The sequence below is a fragment of the Triticum aestivum genome, chromosome 7B (assembly GCF_018294505.1).
Source record: "Triticum aestivum cultivar Chinese Spring chromosome 7B, IWGSC CS RefSeq v2.1, whole genome shotgun sequence".
Taxonomy (NCBI): Eukaryota; Viridiplantae; Streptophyta; class Magnoliopsida; order Poales; family Poaceae; genus Triticum; species Triticum aestivum.
The window spans coordinates 43,120,616-43,140,061 of record NC_057813.1 but is presented as its reverse complement, the minus strand read 5'-3'; the positions used below and the strand labels follow the sequence as shown (position 1 = coordinate 43,140,061).

Genomic DNA, 19,446 nt, shown 5'->3' with positions numbered 1-19,446 from the left:
AATTCAACTATCATCAGGGACAACTCTGCATTTTTCATTATGCATATGTAAATATTGTGGCTTGTTGTAGTGCACTAATACCTCACGTGCAAAGCACATACAACTCACTAGTATTTAATTGTTTTGATACCAAGTACTGCTATTCTTTGACATGAGCTCTTAAAATTTTAGTAAGATATTACATGATCTTTTATCTTTATCCTCAATACCACTGCTGAGTAGTCAGTCACCAATTTGATGTAGCTAGTATTTGATTGATAGTCATTATTAATTAAACCCATTAACGGTCGCGCAAATGGCGCCTCCTCGCGACATCTACATCTCCCTTTTACTGTGTCGAGGTAAAGCCGTCCCACGATAACACCTCCACCGGGTAAATACGAAGCAAATATGCTCTACCACGCAACAGAAGCAAACTCGCAGCAGTCCCTCCTCCCTCGTCAGCCACTGCCTGGTCTTCTCGATGGAGGTGGAGGAGTAGGGGGTCCCGCCGGATCAGAGGCGTGCGGGCACAGCGCTGGGCATCTCCGGCAGCGGCGGCGACCTGCAGGCCTAGTGCTATGGTGGGGGCGCTCGATTTAATCCAGCGCCATGGACCGGTACCTGCAGAAGTGAGAGAAGATGAGGGAGAGAGAGAAGGAAGGAGAGGAGGGAGAAAGATAGAGGAAAGAGGAGAGGGAGATGCAGTGGCGGATGGGAGAGGATCGCCGGCCGGCACCCGCCATCGCATCTCTCCTCCCCTTCTGGTCTCGTCGACCGTAGTGCCCCTTCCCCTCTGGTCAACGTTGAGGAATATGGGGAACACAGAGCCAGCGAGGAAGACGGTTCGGCCCTGCCGCCGATGCCTCCCGGCTACTTCCATCACGCACCGTTCGGTCTTCTTCACTCACGGTCCTTATCTTAAGCGGACGGAACACGCAGCCGCATCCGCAAAGTGGCAGAAGGGTCCGGGCTGCATCGGTGGTGGTCCGAGCGCTGCCGCCTCCATCCCCGCACCATCTTCGTCACACGCAGCCGCCTCCTTCCGCACCCCTCTTCTTCGCGTCCTATCAGGTGAGATCACACCGTCCTCCAGGACCTCCACATCCTTCTCTACAGCCACGCAAAAACAGAGAGGAGTCTGATGCGTGCGTGCTATTGTTATTTTGGCTGTCTGAAGTGTCCCTTGAACTAATCCAGCAACCTGACATTTCTTGGTGTCTAAATACTATCATTCTTATGACAGGGAGTAACAATATTATCGAGTTAGCATCCTTTTCGTGGAAGAGGAGTGGGAATTTAAAGGTTAGAAAATGGTAACTGAATGAGTGTTCTCTTTTTTCTGCCTCTGACTTGAAGGAATATATTTCTTAATATATCAATGCTCATCATTGCCTTGTCTGGCTCTCAGGTGCATGCTACATACTCCCTCCGTTCGGAATTACTTGTCGCAGAAGTGGATGTATCTAGACATATTTTAGTTCTACATACATCCATTTCCGAGACAAGTAATTTCGAACGGAGGGAGTAGAAGCTTAGATCTGTAATCAAGCTGTGGAAGAGATTACTGGAAGAGACACTTCTATAAGCAGAGGTATGTGCCTGCATTTACACCTTAATTAATTCTTTATGGTTCATCTTATTCATGTTGAAATGATCTTCTTTAGTCGATGTAGTACTATGTTGGTGGTAATACTAATTTGGCGTAAGAATAACTGACATTGCTTTGTGTGTACAAATCTTACAGGTTTATGATATTAAGAATTAGCAGAGTGTTTTTTGTTTACTGCTGGATTTGCTATCAAACTGTCTCTTATGTTGTTGATTGATATGCAGACTTGTTGTTTTTCATTCAGTTGAAGAGCTCTCCAGGCTTAAGATCTTTCTAGGATAATTGCTTCGCTAAATCTGAAGGTATATGATTGGTTTCTCAACTCATGTATCGATAAGCATATGTTTCATCCTCAATATATTGTTGCTTGCCTAACTTGTCCTACATTTGTGAGGTGGCCGGGGAAGTTCAGTTCTTGTAGGCGGCGTAAGAGTTGTACTGCCTACAGATGATTTAGCCAGTTCGACAAAAACATAGAATAAACAAGGGAACTTTCTCAGTTTTTTTGTTTTTGCACTTCTCAGATTTTAGGCTGGGGGTATTAACTTGTATGGCACACACTAAATTTACATCTGCAAGATTAGATAGGGATAAATCCTTCTGCCATGTTGAAAAATTAGAATTACAAAGAAAAGAAATTATTAAAGAAGAGATATAGTCGATTAGGTTGTTGTGGTGTTTCTTTGATCTTCCTTGGGCCTCTCGTTTTCTGATTGGCATGGTGATGTTCTGTTTCTTCTGGTGTTTGTCTGGTTCAGGATTCGCTCATGTGCCAAAGCCTTCTTGGGGAAGCCTTCCTGGACTCCTGGTCAACCACGACAATCACGACAGGGTGAGTGGATTTTGAATCTTTCTTGCGCCGTCAGATCGGATTCGATGTGTATATGGTAGTTATGGACTGCTGACTGCTGAATGTTGTGTTTCCTCTGTGTACTATGTGAGCTTAAGCGAGCGGAACACCAAAGGAGGGTCTTGGGGATGACGGAGGCTTCGACGACAACCTCAAAGGCGAGAGGTACTGAGACTGCAAATTGCTTTCATGTCTCTGTGTTTCTTACTTTATGCAACTCCGTCGGTATTAAGGTCGTATAGTCGGTGCGGAGCAACAAAAAACTGAATTTGTTGATGTTTACAATTTGGACGATCTGTTTGATACATCTGCATTGGTGATGCGGAACATTGTTCAAGACAGTGTGGGTTCAGAAGTGAGGAAAACAATTTGGCTTGCAGGGTGCAGGCTACTCTCTCGTGACGCTGGCTTAGGAAAAGTTATTCGGCTCCATTTACGATTGGTTCATTTGGCTGTTGTAGTGCGTGTTCCGATTGGTCTTTCGATTCATTGCCGCTACGTCCATGTCAGCGCAAGGAGACGAACTATTCGTAGGTGTCAGATAACACCTCCCCTACTTCTCTTCCTCACGAAGCAAAGGAGGCTCGGTGGGGGATGCTATGATGAATTGGGTACATTCAAACTTCCCCTGTGATATCTTTATTTTCTTTTTCGGTTTAAGGTAGTGAAGCCTCAGTTAATCTGCAAGTCTGCTATGTTCTTGTTTGTTGCTGGCCTCTTCCTGTTTGTTGGTATGCGTTTGCAAACTGAAAATGTTCGTGTTTTTCAGGTCTCTGTTAGAGGAATGTATTTTCTTGCAAACTGAATTCGTTTTCTGGAACATGTCTTCGTATTTTAGATTTTAGTGTATGGCTTCAGCACTATCCATTGGATATACTTTGTTGATTCCAGCCCGTGGATAAGAATATGTCAGTCACTGGAGAGATTGTTGAACACTTGAACATGCGACATTGATGCAAATCTCTGTTCTTTGTTGGTTTGCTTCTGCACTAGGGGAATACTTGCATTAGATCATCGAAGTTAAGGCTTTTTTTACTCTCAGTTATAATGATGGCGTATTTAGTGGCTGCGCTCGACGAGATCCTCCCCAACCTGACCCCTCCTTCCTTGTCGGTACTTGCTAGGTTGAGATATGTGCTGCATATGAATATTATCATTTTTATTTATTTCTAATACGAAAACCTCTGTATGCTCTAAGACTTAACTATGTACTGTTGATTTATGGCATGGTGATTGGTTATTGATTTTGATTGCACGGGAATTCTGTGGGGAGAGCCGTGGAAAAGCTATGGGGAACTTGTGTGTTACGGGCGCTAACAGTAAGGATTTCTTTTGAGCTTCTCTTCGCTTCTCCTTAATAATTCGACCTGCCTGCTATGCACAATGAATTTTGATATTTGGATGATGCAAGAATTGTTGTTTCTAGTGGCTGTAAGGATTTCCTTTGGGCATGTTTCCTTCTAGCTTAATTAGTCTGGATCGTTAATTTTATAAACAAGATTCAGACTGTTCCTTGTATTGGCAAAAATAGAAAAGAATTGAACTATTCTACTTAAACACAACCTGAATGTCTTGTGTGCCATGCAAAATCAGATGCTCTACATTTCCTTTCACCTCGTGTTTGGCCAAAGCAACTATCTATTCTCATCTTTTGATAATGTACTGGTTGTGTAAGAATTGTTGTTGTCGCAGGCTGATCAAAGTGGGAACAGAGCCAGAAAGCGGTTGAGGCACCACCTACTGTAGAGCAGACAACCTTGGAGTCGCCGCAGACATCCTTCAAGTGTAGCATCGAAGTTGATACAAGACAAGGAGGAAGGCGCCAATCAGCCGTGCTGGCTGCTGCGACTGTCAGTGCTCTGGTAGCGCGGTACTCCTGGTCAAGAGACTGCGGCACAGCTGCAGGCCGCAGGCGCATGACTGGCTGCACCATGGCGGACAGGGGTTCTCAATCTATGAGACGCCGAAGAGTGACGGGGATGCCGGAGTGGACGTGAAGACGGACATTGCTTGTTTATTTGCTGAATTTGGTTCACTTTTGGATAAGCCATACATCAGGGAATCAATCAGCATGAAAACCATTGAAAAGGGCGGGAGTTTACCTGGCACCGCACAGTTGCCGTGTCAGGCGGCGCGCCATGGGCGCGCCCCAACCGCTAGTATTACACCATATGTGGTTGCATGTTCTCTTTCACAAATATTATGTGGTACCAGAGCACATAGACCTCATGCTAATGCCTCTTCTTAGGAGCAACCGAGTTGCGAGTGGGGCTTCTTTTTCCATCATTGGCACTTCATGCACCATCATGACCAACTTGTGTTGCATCTCCAATCAATTTTTCCTTCTTGTAAGGAACTTTGTTTTACTCATAGTTCTTCCACTTCTCCTCATTTTCAAGCTACAAATAACAAATGTGCAAAGTGAATAGTTAGCCTATCTTCTTTGTGCCTTTTTTCCTCGCCCTTCTACAATTCTTGAGCATCTTCACCTACATACCACAAGTGAGAGCAGAAGTTAGGTATACAAGAGATGAAGAAATAATTGTTTAATTTGAAACAAGCAATCACATTATCTTGGAGATTTCTACCACTTTGGTTCATACGCTGAACGTGTGCCAAGCTAGCCGCCAACTTTTGACAATCTGATGATGTAGTTGACCACCGATGTCGGATCAAAGATTGCTTTCAATGGATGGCACTAGTGTTGTGTGCATTGAAGTACTCATGGATACAGTGCCAATATGTTGACATTGGTTGCTCAACACCGATGACCGAATCAAGATTCATTTTCTTCCATGCTTCACATAACAATTTATCCTCTTTGGTAGCATAGTTTCCATGTCTTCCTTTGGAGCCGCATCAAGAAAACTCCCATCATCCATGTCAAGAAGGGGATCATCTTGTCTTTCATATTCTTGAGAGGCAAAATTTTGAGATGCAACATTTGTGAACTCCAAAAAGACTGATCATCCACACTACATATACCAAATTTGAAGAACATACATGCACATCGCATCATAATTGTGTAATGTAGAATCGCATGACAAAGAATGAAAAAGTCGAAGAAAGTTTTTTTTAACTTTGGGTCATTTCATCAAACATGTTGGGGGGACATAGGGGGTTGATGCGACCAGTCACGGTGTCTCCTCCATGCGACATTGGCAGGGTAGAAGGAAGAGGCCCTCGGCTATTTCCAGAGTTGCCAGAGTTGCTACTTTCGCCATTGAAGGGTTCAATAGAAGAGCAACCTTCTTCCTGTTCGCACGGGCTGGCGGGTTGATGAAGGTCCAGCCACCCCGAGATCGGTCCAGATTGACGCTACTTTTTTCACCACTGGATATGGATAGACATGGATGGTCGTTGTGTCGTCGTGCTCGTCGAATAACAGGAACTCGATGTTCTCAAAGCCGATGTAGTTGATGGAGGGAGGGCGCGAAGGTTTGGTCTGGCAAGAAATCGCCGGCCATGTATAATTCTCCAATATGGATTCGTTCTCCGACTAGCGTAGCCCGTGCCTGGCGCGCCAAATGAAGGAGCGGAAAGTCGTCACTACCCGCATTAGGGTGGCGAACATGACCGAAAGTACCAGAATGGAGACCGCCCACACAATTTACCCAGGTTTGGGCCTCTAGTGAGGAGTAACACCCTACATCCTGCTTTGTGTTTGTATTCACGGTGGGATATCTTGTAGAAGGGATTACAATGGGGAGATGTGTTTTTCTACTGCTACAAGAGCAGACGGTATTGAGAGCTCCATAGCCTCCACCTTATATAAACGGTGGGGGCTTAAATTTTTACAAGATCCAACCTTGGACGCCATCATCTTGACCTTGGGGCCAAGATGGTCTCCAGAATTCTACACGATTCTTCGGGCTCCTACTTCCTATCTCTAGCTCCTTGGTGGGACTTCCGGGCCCAGTGGTAGGCCTGCTGCCAGACTCCCCTTGGAGAGGCCACCCCCGGTGTACTACACCGTAAGTGTCTTTCGGAAAGCTACCCGAGATGCCCGGTCACTGGGAGGCCAGAATAGAGCCAAACTCTGCTAACAAGTTCTTCCTTCCCGCGGACATGACCGACAGATTGATTGAGTCACCAGACCTGACGCACCCAGGTCCATCTCTTCAGCGACCATCTCCACACCAGCTCTCTCCACTACTACCTTCCCCGTAGCTTCATGCTTACTGCTTCCGGTGGTGCTCCCTTCGGCTAACGTTATCTGTCTTGCAACTGGTAGCTACGGTCGGGAGCCCCATAAATTCCTCCAAGCCATCATACATGCCGAGGATTGCTGACAAGGTGCTCGGCGGCGACATATACGATGGCAAACAGGAGCAGCGATGCGAAGCTGAAGCAAGGGCGAAGGAGCGAGGCGGCGCAGACGCAGGAAATTGAGGGCGAACACGCGAGGGATGCAGTCGATTTGGTGGACTTGGTCAATCTGAAGTCGATTAGGGATGGTCCCGTCATGTTGGGTCCAATATGGCGGAGTGTCAGGGCGTCCCTATATCCGCCCCACATATGGGTTGGGTATGGCGGTGCCGGTCAGCCTGGGCATTTGGGCTGAGTATGATAGGTCCGATTGGGTGGTTTTTTCTATCTGGGTAGTGACTAGGCAGGCCGCCCAGACATTTTAGGAGGATATGTCGGTTCCGTTTGTAGATGCTGTAAGACAGAGATAACTCTTGAAAGTTACAAGACCCAACAGACAATGTCATTACTCTCCTGATAAGATGACACCTAATTTCTTTGCGCCCGCGGTCACCCAGAGCCGAGCTTCATCTTTCAAGGCGCGTCGCAAAATCAACAGCGGCACACTGTTGTTGCGGAAAATCCATGCATTTCTTTCGTTCTAAATAGTCCCAAAACACAAGCATGGTGATGGAAGCTATTGCCTTTCTATCGGGGTTGGAGGAGTCCGGCTGCTTGACCCACCAGACCTTGACGGACCTCTCAAGATGCCAATAGTCGGTGTCGATGCTCACCAAGTGAAACCAAGCTCCAAAGCCGCTTAGTGAAGCGACACTTGAAGAAAAGATGCGCACCGGATTCCTGCTCTCGCTTGCAAAGAGGGGAAATCCCACAAATCGGCCAGCCTCGCTTGGCCAACCTATTGCCTTTCTTGAGTGGCCAACCAAGCGAAGAATTTGACTTTGGGGGGACGGGGTGGGGGGATTTCCACACTGCATGCTCCATGGGGAGTAGGAGGTGCCCATGAATTCGGCCGTGTAAGCGGAAGTCACGAAGTAATGCCCATCGTTTGTGTGCGTACACACAATCTCATCCCGGCATGAGGGTCAAGCTGAAAGCCATGGATGGTTCTCGGGAGGGTCACAAATTGGCGGATGTCCTCGAAGGTGAAATTCGCTGACAGCTTGACCTTGGACACTCAAGTCTCATCAGAAAGAGCCTCCTTTATCTTCCAATGTTTCCTCGATGTCCAGAGGGGAGCAATGTCCTTGGGCTTCCGGTTATCTATCCATGGCGCATCCCAAAATGGCGTCTTCGCACCATTCCCAATGATGATAGTTGTCGAAGCATAGAAGAGGTTATGATCTTGTTCGTCACATGGGTTGCCCAAACTAACCCACAATTTTGAGGGTCCGTCCATCGAACCAAAGCCATCTTAGGCGGAGCGCTCTTGCGAATTTAGTAGTGTTGAGCTCGTCGAGTCCTCCCCGCTCAAAAGAACGACAAACCAAATCCCAGTTGACCTTCCACTTGACCCCATTGTATTGTCTGATCCGGACCAAAGGAAAGCACGTTCAAGCTTGTTTGTGTTCTTGAGGGTGCTCGGGTAACGATGACTCAAAGATGTTTGTACTGCAAAAAAAGGACAGATGCTTGTGCGGGTTAACACAAGTCTGACGTCTCCGTAGCTCTGTCCTTTCTTTTGTACTCCAAACTGTCCAAACTGAAGCGAGCGTGTGATTGCAAATGCAACCGAGGACACAGTAACATCCATCATATTAGCTGTTGAGTGGAGCTGGAGCTGTGACCCGTACTATCGGAGTCCGGCATGGGAAGAGGGCCGGCCGCTTGGCCAACCGGCGGCATCCTCTCGGGGAGGGGCGCCTCCAGCCGTAGCACGTTGATAGCCTGCCTTATGGACGGCCTTAGGCTCTGGTCGTGGCACGCGCACCAGAGGCCGACGACCAGCACGCGCTCCATCTCTTGGAGATCGAAGTTGCCATCCAGCCGTGGGTCGGCCGCGTCAAGTATCCTCCCTTGCCCGTGCAGCTCTGACACCCGCTGTGCCAGGTGGATGAGCGTGCCGTTGGGTCGAGCCGTGGTAGGCCTCCGTCCGCACGCGATCTCAAGTAACACAACGCCGAAGCTGTAGACATCCGACTCGGTGCTGGCTCTGCCGGTGACGGTGCACTCGGGGTCCATGTACCCCAGCGTGCCGGCGAGCTCCGTCGTGTGCGACCCTCTGTCGTGGTCGACGAGCCTGGCGAGCCCGAAGTCGCCGAGCTTGGCGTTGAACGAAGCGTCCAGCATCACATTGCTCGTCTTGATGTCCCTGTGCAGGACGCACTGCTCCCACTCCTGGTGTAGGTAGAGAAGCGCAGAGCCGATCCCCAGCACGATCCTATGCCTGAACCATAACCGACCATTAGATGTGAAGCAATCATGAGATTCGAACAAACAGCTGGAAGGTCGCCTGACCTGACTGGCCACCATAGGACATTGTCCGCACTGTAAAGGTGAAGATCGAGACTGCCCTTGGGCATCAGCTCGTAGACTAGGAGGAGCTCGCCGCCGGCGTGGCACCAGCCAATGATCTGCACGAGATTACGGTGCCGAAGCCGGCTTATTACCCTCACCTCGGAGGCGTACTCCTTCCTCCCCTGCTTAGAGTCCTTGGACACTCTCTTGATAGCCACCTCGATTCCCAGGTCCTTGAGGAACCCTCTGTACACTGGGCCAAACCCGCCTTCCCCGAGCTTCTTGACTTCCGAGAAGTTGCCCGTGGCAGCTGCCAGCTCGCTGTAGCGGAATCGCCTGGGCCCGGTCCCTTCCCTGAACTCGTCTTCCATGGCCTTATCGTCTTCGATAGACACCCTGGGAGAGTTAGTTCTTCTCTCTGGCCGGCGCAAAAGGAGCCGTACCGAGATGCTGATGCAGATCAACAGGAAGACGGAACCCGAAGCGGCGCACACCGCCACGACGAGCCGTCGGTTTGGGCGGCGCGGACCTCCTGATCAATGCACAAACGAAAAGAGCTCAACGAAAATGCATGAAGGCGTCTATGAAGATTACCGTACAACGTATATTTTGAAAAAGGACCTCACCTGCAGATTGCGGACGAGGCGTGGAAACGTCGATGGGATCGGGCGCGTGGGTGATGTAGCAGCCGTACCTCCTGAACTTAGCGGTGGTGGCGTTTCCGGGCATGCTCGCCAGTGTGGTGTTAAGACAGTTGGTGCACTCTCTCGGCGAAAAGCCTAGGGCGCACTGCACCAGGCCGTACATCACCTGGGAGTTACCTCTCGAGTCCATGTACGTCTGGCTCCCGTTGGCTATCCGCCGCGGCGACCCCGCGGCCTCCGCTATGAGCCCGGTCACCAGCTCCCACATTGTCTTGTTCATGGGGACCGCGTCGTCGCCGTTGCTCCCACCTTGTGCGTTCATCCCATGTTCGAAGAAGTCGGCGTGGCCGAAGAATTGCTCGTCTGAGTAGCGTTGGTAGCAGCAGTCATACATGACGGCGCCCCTTTTGTTGTTCGGGCATCCTTTGGTCATCACGTAGGACGGCGCCACCTGCAGGCAGAACTCACACATTGACCAGTCGCAGTCGACGTAGCACATGGCCTGGCCGTATACCTGGGTGGGCCAGTGGCCCTTGTCGGTCTGGAAGAAGCCGCCATTCCCAATTGCGCCGTCCCGGAGGTCGTGGAGAAGGTTGTCGAGCTGGACCTCGTACGGGCTGCCGTCGGTGTAGTTGCTGTCCGAGCAGACGGAAGCCCGGACATACGGTGTGTAGTCAACAGAGGCGGCAGCACTAGCTGCTGCGCCGAGCGAGGCGGCCACGGCCAGGAGCAGGAGGCGGCGCGGAGCCATGGCTGGCTGGCCAGAGTGTGTTTCTTCTAGCTTGTCGATTGCCATGACATCGAAATTCAGTGAGCGCCAGGCTTTGGAATTGGTGCTGGCATTGACAGGCGAGTCTTTTATTTATACTACTTGCTACTAAGAAGAGAATTTAGATCAAATTAAGAAAGAAATCAACAAGCAAGCCGTCGGAGGGCACTACAATGCGCGTTTAGTATTCGTTCTGTGAGGAATGCATGCATGCAGCTATTCCGGTGACGGATGCACCAATGCTGACAGTGTAAGCCATGACATCTATTGACATGGACGTCTGGTTGCCGAAGGTGGTGATTACTACTCCCTCCGTCTCATAATAGAAGAACGTTTTTTTACACTAATGTAGTGTCAAAAACGTTCTTATATTGTGGGACGAAGGAAGTATTTTTTACTAGATACCCTCACGTCATTGACGGAATGTTTTACAATATATTTCAGAAAAATTAGGTTGTATAGAACATGAATGTTTTGGAGTAATAATATGAGAACTAAAACCGAAATATCAGTTTCTACTTCATTGCCTCTCATCATCAGTCTTCTACTCTTGATTCATATGATTGACAGACGGAGAAACAACAACAGGTAGGTTGCATTTTATGGTTGGGGCTATTTTCATGTTTCTACTTCATTGCCTCTCATCATCAGGCCCAACTATAAATGCATCAACAAAGACCCTTGGGCCATCAGATTATAAATCTAGATCATAGTTGAAACCTACAAATACATACTCCCTCCGTAGGAATTAGTTGTCGATGAAATTGATGTATTTAAACATATTTTAGTGCTAGATACAGCCGTTTGAGTGACAAGTAATTACCGAAAAAGCAACACGGCCGAACCGATACAAAGTGATGAGTGTACATAGCAGATCAAAGATAAAACAAGATTACAAGAGTGCCCACACTCCATCAAGACACACCCGAGGCTAGTAACTAGAAGAGAGACCGTGCCTCCATGAGAAACCACCGGACATCGATGCAACACATACACCAAGTTGTCGCTGGAAAGGGCACCCCTGCCCTCTCGCTCCGGACCATGGAGCACCGATCCTACCTGCAGACAACAAGGACAGAGAGCGATGCCCTCGACTCGCGTGTAAAGGATAGGAAACTGCCGGGACCGCCCCAAGCCCAGAGCTGAAAGAGCTTCGAGATAGGATCCGAGCTCGCCGCTGATGTCAAAGAAACACAACCGGAGGGCACCTACACTCCACAACGAGGCCCCCAAGAGGGTGACGACGCAACAAGCTGCCGCCGTCGAGACAGAAGACACGATCAAGGGTTTTCACTCGGAGCCTTGACGCGAGGTGAGTTACCACAAGAACGCCCCCAAGAGGGACATGCACCCACAGGCATCGCCGCTGTCGGCGCCAAACGCTGAGCTTTCACCCGAAGAAAATCTCACGCCACCAAAACAAGCCTCCACAACACAATCTGGACGATTCCACTGCTGAAGCAACGCCATCGCCAGGATCCCTGCTGTCTCTCTCCTTGCTGCCCGCATAGCCAAGGAGGAATGCCATGACCACCACAACGTTGCTCGTAGAAGAGCTGACCGCGCAGTCCACCTTCCAGGGCTGCCGGCCCGGCATCCCGGATCTCGATGCCTCTAAGCCCCGCCGAGCCATCTTCACCGCCCATCAAAGAAACGAGATAAAAGGGACAGCCTTTACGCCTCTGGATGACCCCGCGCTGCTCGTCCCTTGCTCCCGTCGACCACGGTCTACAGTCATGGACCCGAGCCCTCAGATCGATAGCAGCAAGATCTGGCAGGACCCGACCAGCCCACTCTAGGCTGGGACAAAGGAGCCGCCGCACCAGCGCGAGCGCAGAGAAGCACCAAGCCCCACAGGGACGCAAGGAGGCCATCCCCGCAGCCGGCGGCGCACCAACAGAGCATGGAAGGAGGAGGTGTTGGGAAACGTTCATGGAAAATAAATAAAAAATTCTACGCACACGCAAAATCTATCAAGGAGATGCATAGCAACGAGGGGGAGAGTGTGTCTATGTACCCTCGTAGACCGTAAGCGGAAGTGTTTGTTAATGCGGTTGATGTAGTCAAACTTCTTTGCGCTCCAACCGATCGAGTACCGAATGTACGACACTTCCGAGTTCAGCACACGTTCAGCTCGGTGACGTCCTCGCCTTTTTGATCCAGCAAGATGGCGAAGTAGTGGATGAATTCCGACAACATGACGGTGTGGTAACGGTGATGGTGAAGTTATCTCCACAGGGCTTCGCCTAAGCACTACGAAAATATGGCCGAGGGTGTAAACGGTGGAGGGGGCGCCGCAAGAGGCTAAGCAATTGTCGTGGTTGTGCTTGGCGCCCCTCCCACATATATGTAGGTGGGGGGAGAGGGGAGAGGCCAAGGGGCGCCCCAAGCTGGGTCGAATCCTACTTGGGGACTTCCCCAAGCCGCCCCCTTTCATATATGAGTGTGGGAGGAAGGTAAGAGGAGGGAATGGCAGGAGGGGCCACCCCTCCCCTTTCCTTCCCCTAGGGTCGGCCGGTCATGTAGAAGGGTGCACTGATACGTCCATTTTGCATCATGTTTACCTACTATTATTTATGATGTTTTTATGCATAATAATGCTTTTTGGAGTAATTCTAATGCCTTTTCTCTCATAATATGCAAGGTTCACACAAAGAGGGAGAATTTCGGCAGCTGGAAATCTGGACCTGAAAAAGCTACGTCAGACTACCTATTCTGCACAACTCCAAATGAGCTGAAACTTCACGAGGAATTTTTATGGAATAAATAAGAAATATTGGAGCAAATAACTACCGGAGAGGAGCCACCTGGTGAGCACAAGACACCAGGGTGCGCTAGGACCCCCAGGCGCGCCCTGGTGGGTTGTGCTCAGCCCAGCCCACCTCATGTGCCCCTCTTCTGGTATATAAGTCATTTTGACCTAGAAAAAATAAGGGGAGGACTTTCGGGACGAAGCGCCGCCATCTCGAGGCGGAACCTGGGCAGGAGCACTTTTGCCCTCCGGCGGAGCGATTCCGGCGGGGGAACTTCCCTCCTGGAGGGGGAAATCATCGTCATCATCATCACCAACAACTCTCCCATGTTGGGGAGGGCAATTTTCATCAACATCTTCAACAACACCATCTCCTCCCAAATCCTAGTTCATCTCTTGTGTTCAATCTTTGTACCGGAACTATAGATTGGTACTTGTGGGTGACTAGTAGTGTTGATTACATCTTGTAGTTGATTACTATATGGTTTATTTGGTGGAAATTATATGTGCAGGTCCAATATGCTATTTAATACCCCTCTGATCTTGAGCATGATTATCATTTGTGATTAGTTACTTTTATTCTTGAGGTCACGGGAGAAATCTTGTTGCAAGTAATCATGTGAATTTTATATGTGTTCGATATTTTGATGGTATGTATGTTGTGATTCCCTTAGTGGTGTCATGTGAACGGCGACTACATGACACTTCACCATATTTGGGCCTAAGGGAATGCATTGTGGAGTAGTTATTAGAGGATGGGTTGTGAGAGTGACAGAAGCTTAAAACCTAGTTTATGCGCTATTCCGTAAGGGACTGATTTGGATCCAAAACTTTAATGCTATGGTTAGAATTTATTCTTAATACTTTGCTCGCAGTTGCGGATGCTCGCGAGGGGGTTAATCATAAGTATGAGGTTTGTTCAAGTAATAACAGCACCTAAGCATCGGTCCACCCACATATCAAATTATCAAAGTAGCGAACACAAATCAAATCAACATGATGAAAGTGACTAGATGAAATTCCCATGTGTCCTCAAGAACGCTTTGCTTATCATAAGTGACCATTTTGGCCCGTCCTTTGCCTCAAAAGGATTGGGATATCTTGCTGCACTTTGGTCACCATTACCATTACTTGCTCGTTACAGATTATCTTGCTATCAAACTACTCAATACTTATAATTTATGTGCTTGCAGAGAATACCTTGCTGAAAACCACTTGTCATTTCCTTATGCTCCTCGTTGGGTTCAGCACTCATAGTTATCGAAAGGACTACGATTGATCCCCTATACTTTTGGGTCATCAAGGCTCTTTTCTGGTGCCATTGTCGGGGAGTGAAGCGCTCTTGGTAAGGAAAAATTATTACTATGTGATGAAATTTACTGTCACTTGTTACTATGGAAAACAATCCTTTGAGGGGTTTGTTAGGGGTATCTTCACCTCGACCGGACCACAATTAGTCACCCCTCAACCTACTGCACCTGCTAAAAACACTGAATATGAAATTCCTTCGGGTATGATAGAACAACTACTATAGCTAATCCTTATGCAGGAGATGGAACCGAACATCCCGATATGCACTTGATATATGTGGAAGAAATTTGTGGATTGTTTAAGCTTGCAGGTTTACCTGGAGATGAAGCTAAGAAGAAGGTTTTCCCTTTATCTTTGAAGATAAAAGCATTGGCATGGTATAGGCTACGCGATGACATTAGATCTTCGAAATTGGAATTGGTTGAAATTGGAATTCCATCAAAAAAAATATCCTATGCATCTAGTTCATCGTGATCGGAATTATATATATAATTTTTGGCATCGTGAAGGAGAAAGTATCGCTCTAGCTTGTGGGAGGCTTAAGTGAATGTTATGTTCATGCCCCAATCATGAGCTCTCGAAAGAAATTATCATTCAGAATTTTTATGCTCGGCTTTCTCATGATGATCGATCCATGCTCGATACTTCTTGTACTGGTTCCTTTATGAAGAAGACTATTGAATTCCTGTGGGATTTGCTAGAAAGAATTAAACGGAACTCTGAAGATTGGGAACTCGATGAAGGTAAGAGTCAGGTATTAAGCTTAAGTATGATTGTGTTAAATCTTTTATGAATACCGATGCTTTCCAAAAGTTTAGCACTAAATATGGACTTGACTTTGAGATAGTAGCCTCCTTTTATGAATCTTTTGCTACTCATGTTGATATCCCTAAGGAGAAGTGGTTTAAATATCACCCACCTATTAAAGAAGAAACTAAAGAACCAGTAATAGCTAAAGATGAAACTATTATTGATCCAGTTGTTCCTACTGCTTATATTGAAAAACCACCTTTCCCTGCTAGGATGAAGGAACATGCTAAAGTTTCAACTGTGGTCAATAAAAGTAATATTAGAGCACCTAAACCAGCTGACCAAATCAAGGTAGAACCTAGTGTTGCTATGGTTAAAGATCTCTTGGTTGAAAATTTAGATGGACATGTTATTTACTTCTGTGATGAAGCTGCTAGAATTGCCCAAACCGATGAAAAAGATAAACATAGACCTGTTGTTGGCATGCCTGTTGTCTCAGTTAAGATAGGAGATCACTATTATCATGGTTTATGTGACATAGGTGCTAGTGCGAGTGCTATTCCTTTTACCTTATATCAGGAAATTATGAATGACATAGCACCCGCTGAAATAGAAGAAATAGATGTTACTATTAAACTTGCTAATAGAGACACCATCACACCACTTGGGATTGTTAGGTGTTGAAGTCTTGTGTGGGAAAATAAAATACCCTATGGTTTTTCTTATTCTTGGTTCCCAGAAGATGATTTTTGTCCCATTATCTTTGGTAGACCTTTCTTGAACACTGTTAATGCTAAAATAGATTGTGAGAAACAAATTGTCGATGTTAGCTTTTGTGATGAGTCTCATGAATTTAATTTGTCCAGGTTTAGTAGAAAACCTCATAAAAGGGAATTGCCTAGTAAGGATGAAATTATTGGTCTTGATTCTATTGTTGTACCTCCTACTGATCCTTTGGAACAATATCTGCTAGACCATGAAAATGATTTGCATATGCACGAAAGAAATGAAATAGATAGAATCTTGTTCGAACAACAACCTCTGCTTAAACACAATTTGCCTATTAAAACTCTAGGAGGTCCTCCTCCACCTAAAGGTGATCCTGTGTTTGAATTAAAACAATTCCCAGACACTTTGAAATATGCTTATCTTGATGAGAAAAAGATATATCCTGTAATTCTTAGTGCTAACCTTTCAGAACATTAAGAAGAAAGATTATTGAAAGTTCCAAGGAAGAACTGAGCTACTATTGGATATACTCTTGACGATCTTAAGGGCATCAGTCCCACTCTATGTAAGCACAAGATTAATATCGAACCTGATGCTAAACCCGTTGTTGATCACCAATGCCGGTTAAATCCGAAGATGAAAGAAGTGGTAAGAACGAAAATATTAAAACTTCTGGAAGCAGATATAATCTATCCTATAGCTGATAGTAGATGGGTAAGTCCTGTCCATTGTGTCCCTAAGAAAGGAGGTATCACTGTTGTTCCTAATCATAAGAATGAACTTATTCCACATAGAATTGTTACATGCTATAGAATGGTAATTGATTTTAGAAAATTAAACAAAGCAACTAGAAAAGATCATTACCCTCTGCCTTTTATTGATCAAATGCTAGAAAGATTATCTAAGCACACACATTTTTGCTTCCTTGATGGATATTCTGGTTTTTCACAAATACCTGTTTCTCAGCCTGGTCAAGAAAAGACCACTTTTACTTGTTTTGGAACTTATGCTTATAAACGCATGCCTTTTGGTTTATGCAATGCACCTACTACCTTTCAAAGATGTATGACTGCTATATTCTCTGACTTTTGTGAAAAGATCATTGAGGTTTTCATGGATGACTCTTTAGTTTATGGGAAGTCTTTTGATGATTGTTTTTAAGCACTCTTGATTGAGTTTTGTAGAGATGTGAGCCAACAAATCTTGTCTTGAATTGGGAGAAGTGCCACTTTATGGTTAACGAAGGTATTGTTTTGGGCCATAAAATTTCTGAAAGAGGTATTGAGGTGGACAAGGCTAAGGTTGATGCAATTGAGAAAATGCCATGTCCGAAAGATATCAAAGGTACTCGTAGTTTCCTTGGTCATGCTGGTTTCTATAGGTGATTTATCAAAGAATTTTCTAAAATTTCTAGGCCTCTTAGAAATCTTTTGCAAAAGGATATTCCTTTTGTTTTTTATGATGATTGTTTAGAAGCCTTCGAAACACTCAAGAAAGCCTTAATTTCTGCACCTATTGTTCAACCACCTGATTGGAACTTGCCTTTTGAAATTATGTGTGATGCTAGTGATTATGTTGTTGGTACTGTTCTAGGACAAAGATTTGATAAGAAACTAAATGTTATTCACTATGCAAGTAAAACTCTAGATAGTGCACAAAGAAATTATGCTACTACTGAAAAAGAATTTCTAGGAGTGGTGTTTGCTTGTGATAAATTTAGATCATATATTGTAGATTCAAAAGTAATTGTTCACACTGATCATGCTGCAATAAAGTATCTTATGGAAAAGAAAGATGCCAAACATCATAGGATGGCAACACATCATTGGATCATAAAGACAAACGATCGAACTAGGTATAAAGATACCGACGATCGAATCTCGGAAGAGTAACATACCAACGACAAAGGTAATAACGTATGTTGTCATAACGGTTCGACCGGTAAAGATCTTCATAGAGTACGTGGGAGCCAATATGAGCATCCAGGTTTTTCTATTGGTTATTGACCAGAGAGGTGTCTTGGTGATGTCTACATAGCTCTCGAACCCGTAGGGTCTGCACCCTTAATGTTTGATGACGATTTTGTATTATAGAGTTATGTGATTTGGTGACCAAATGTTGTTCGGAGTCCCGGATGAGACCACGGACATGACGAGGAGTCTTGAAATGGTCGAGAGGTAAAGATTGATATATAGGATGATAGTATTCGGACACCGAAAGTGTTCCGGAATGTATCGGGTACATATCAGAATATCGGAGGGGTTACCAGAACCCCCCCTGGGGAAGATATGGGCCATATGGGCCATAGGAGGGGAGCACACCAACCCACAAGGGGTGGCACCCCCCTTATGGTAGGAGGCAGAATAGGAGAAGGAGGAGGGGGTTCACCCCCCCTTTCCTTCCTCCTTCCATCTTCCATCTTTTCCCCCTCCGGTAAAAGGAAAGGGGGGAGGCCGAATTGGACTAGGGGCCCAAGTAGAATTCCTCCTACTTGGGCGCTCTCTCCCCTCCTGAAGGAAATATGCCCTAGAGGCAATAATAAATTTATTATTTATTTCCTTAATTCATGATAAATGTTTATCATTCATGCTACAATTGTATTAACTGGAAACTTAGTACATGTGTGAATAGAATACACACACAAAACTTATAGTCCCTAGTATGCCTCTACTTGAATAGCTCATTAATCAAAGATGGTTATGTTTCCTAACCATAGACATGTGTTGTCATTTGATGAATGGGATCACATCATTAAGAGAATGATGTGATGGACATGGCCCATCCGTTAGCTTAGCATTATGATCGTGTCAGTTTCATTGCTACTGCTTTCTTCATGACTTATACAAGTTCCTCAGACTATGAGATTATGCAACTACCGAATACCGGAGGAACACTTTGTGTGCTACCAAACGTCACATCGTAAAAGGGTGATTATAAAGGTGCTCTACATGTGTCCCCAAAGGTGTTTGTTTGGTTGGTATATATCGAGATTAGGATTTGTCACTCCGTGTTTCGGAGAGGTATCTCTGGGCCCTCTCCGTAATACTCATCACTATAAGCCTTGCAAGCATTGTAACTAATGAGTTAGTTGTGGGATGAAGTATTACGGAACAAGTAAAGAGACTTGCCGGTAACGATATTGAACTAGGTATGATGCTACCGACGATCGATTCTGGGGCAAAGTAACATACCGATGACAAAGGGAACAATGTATGTTGTTATGCGGTTTGAACGACAAAGATATTTGTAGAATATGTACGAAGCAATATGATCCTCCAGGTTCCACTATTTTTTATTGACCGGAGACATGTCTCAGTCATGTCTACATAGTTCTCAAACCCGTAGGGTCCGCACACTTAACGTTCGATGACGATTGGTATTATG

At 46.2% G+C, this 19,446-nt stretch overlaps 1 protein-coding gene and 1 long non-coding RNA gene across 3 annotated transcripts; one reads left to right on the top strand and one right to left on the bottom strand.

Annotated features, from left to right (window-relative positions):
• Positions 1–381: 381 nt before the first annotated feature.
• Positions 382–4,811, top strand: LOC123156589 (uncharacterized). Of its 2 annotated transcripts, XR_006478212.1 has the most exons (7): positions 382–1,053; positions 1,226–1,284; positions 1,391–1,573; positions 1,816–1,893; positions 2,350–2,606; positions 2,822–3,052; positions 4,134–4,811. It is a non-coding gene; the product is annotated as an uncharacterized lncRNA (long non-coding RNA). The 2 variants fall into 2 exon arrangements; XR_006478213.1 differs by lacking the exon at positions 2,822–3,052 and having other exon boundaries at positions 384–1,053.
• Positions 4,812–8,315: 3,504 nt separating this feature from the next.
• Positions 8,316–10,502, bottom strand: LOC123157013 (L-type lectin-domain containing receptor kinase IX.1-like). The gene is made up of 3 exons (XM_044575235.1): positions 9,734–10,502; positions 9,108–9,639; positions 8,316–9,036 (listed from the first exon to the last, which is right to left on the bottom strand). Exons 1-3 carry the CDS (start codon positions 10,500–10,502, stop codon positions 8,403–8,405), a joined length of 1,935 nt encoding a protein of 644 aa, XP_044431170.1. The 3' UTR covers positions 8,316–8,402.
• Positions 10,503–19,446: the final 8,944 nt, after the last annotated feature.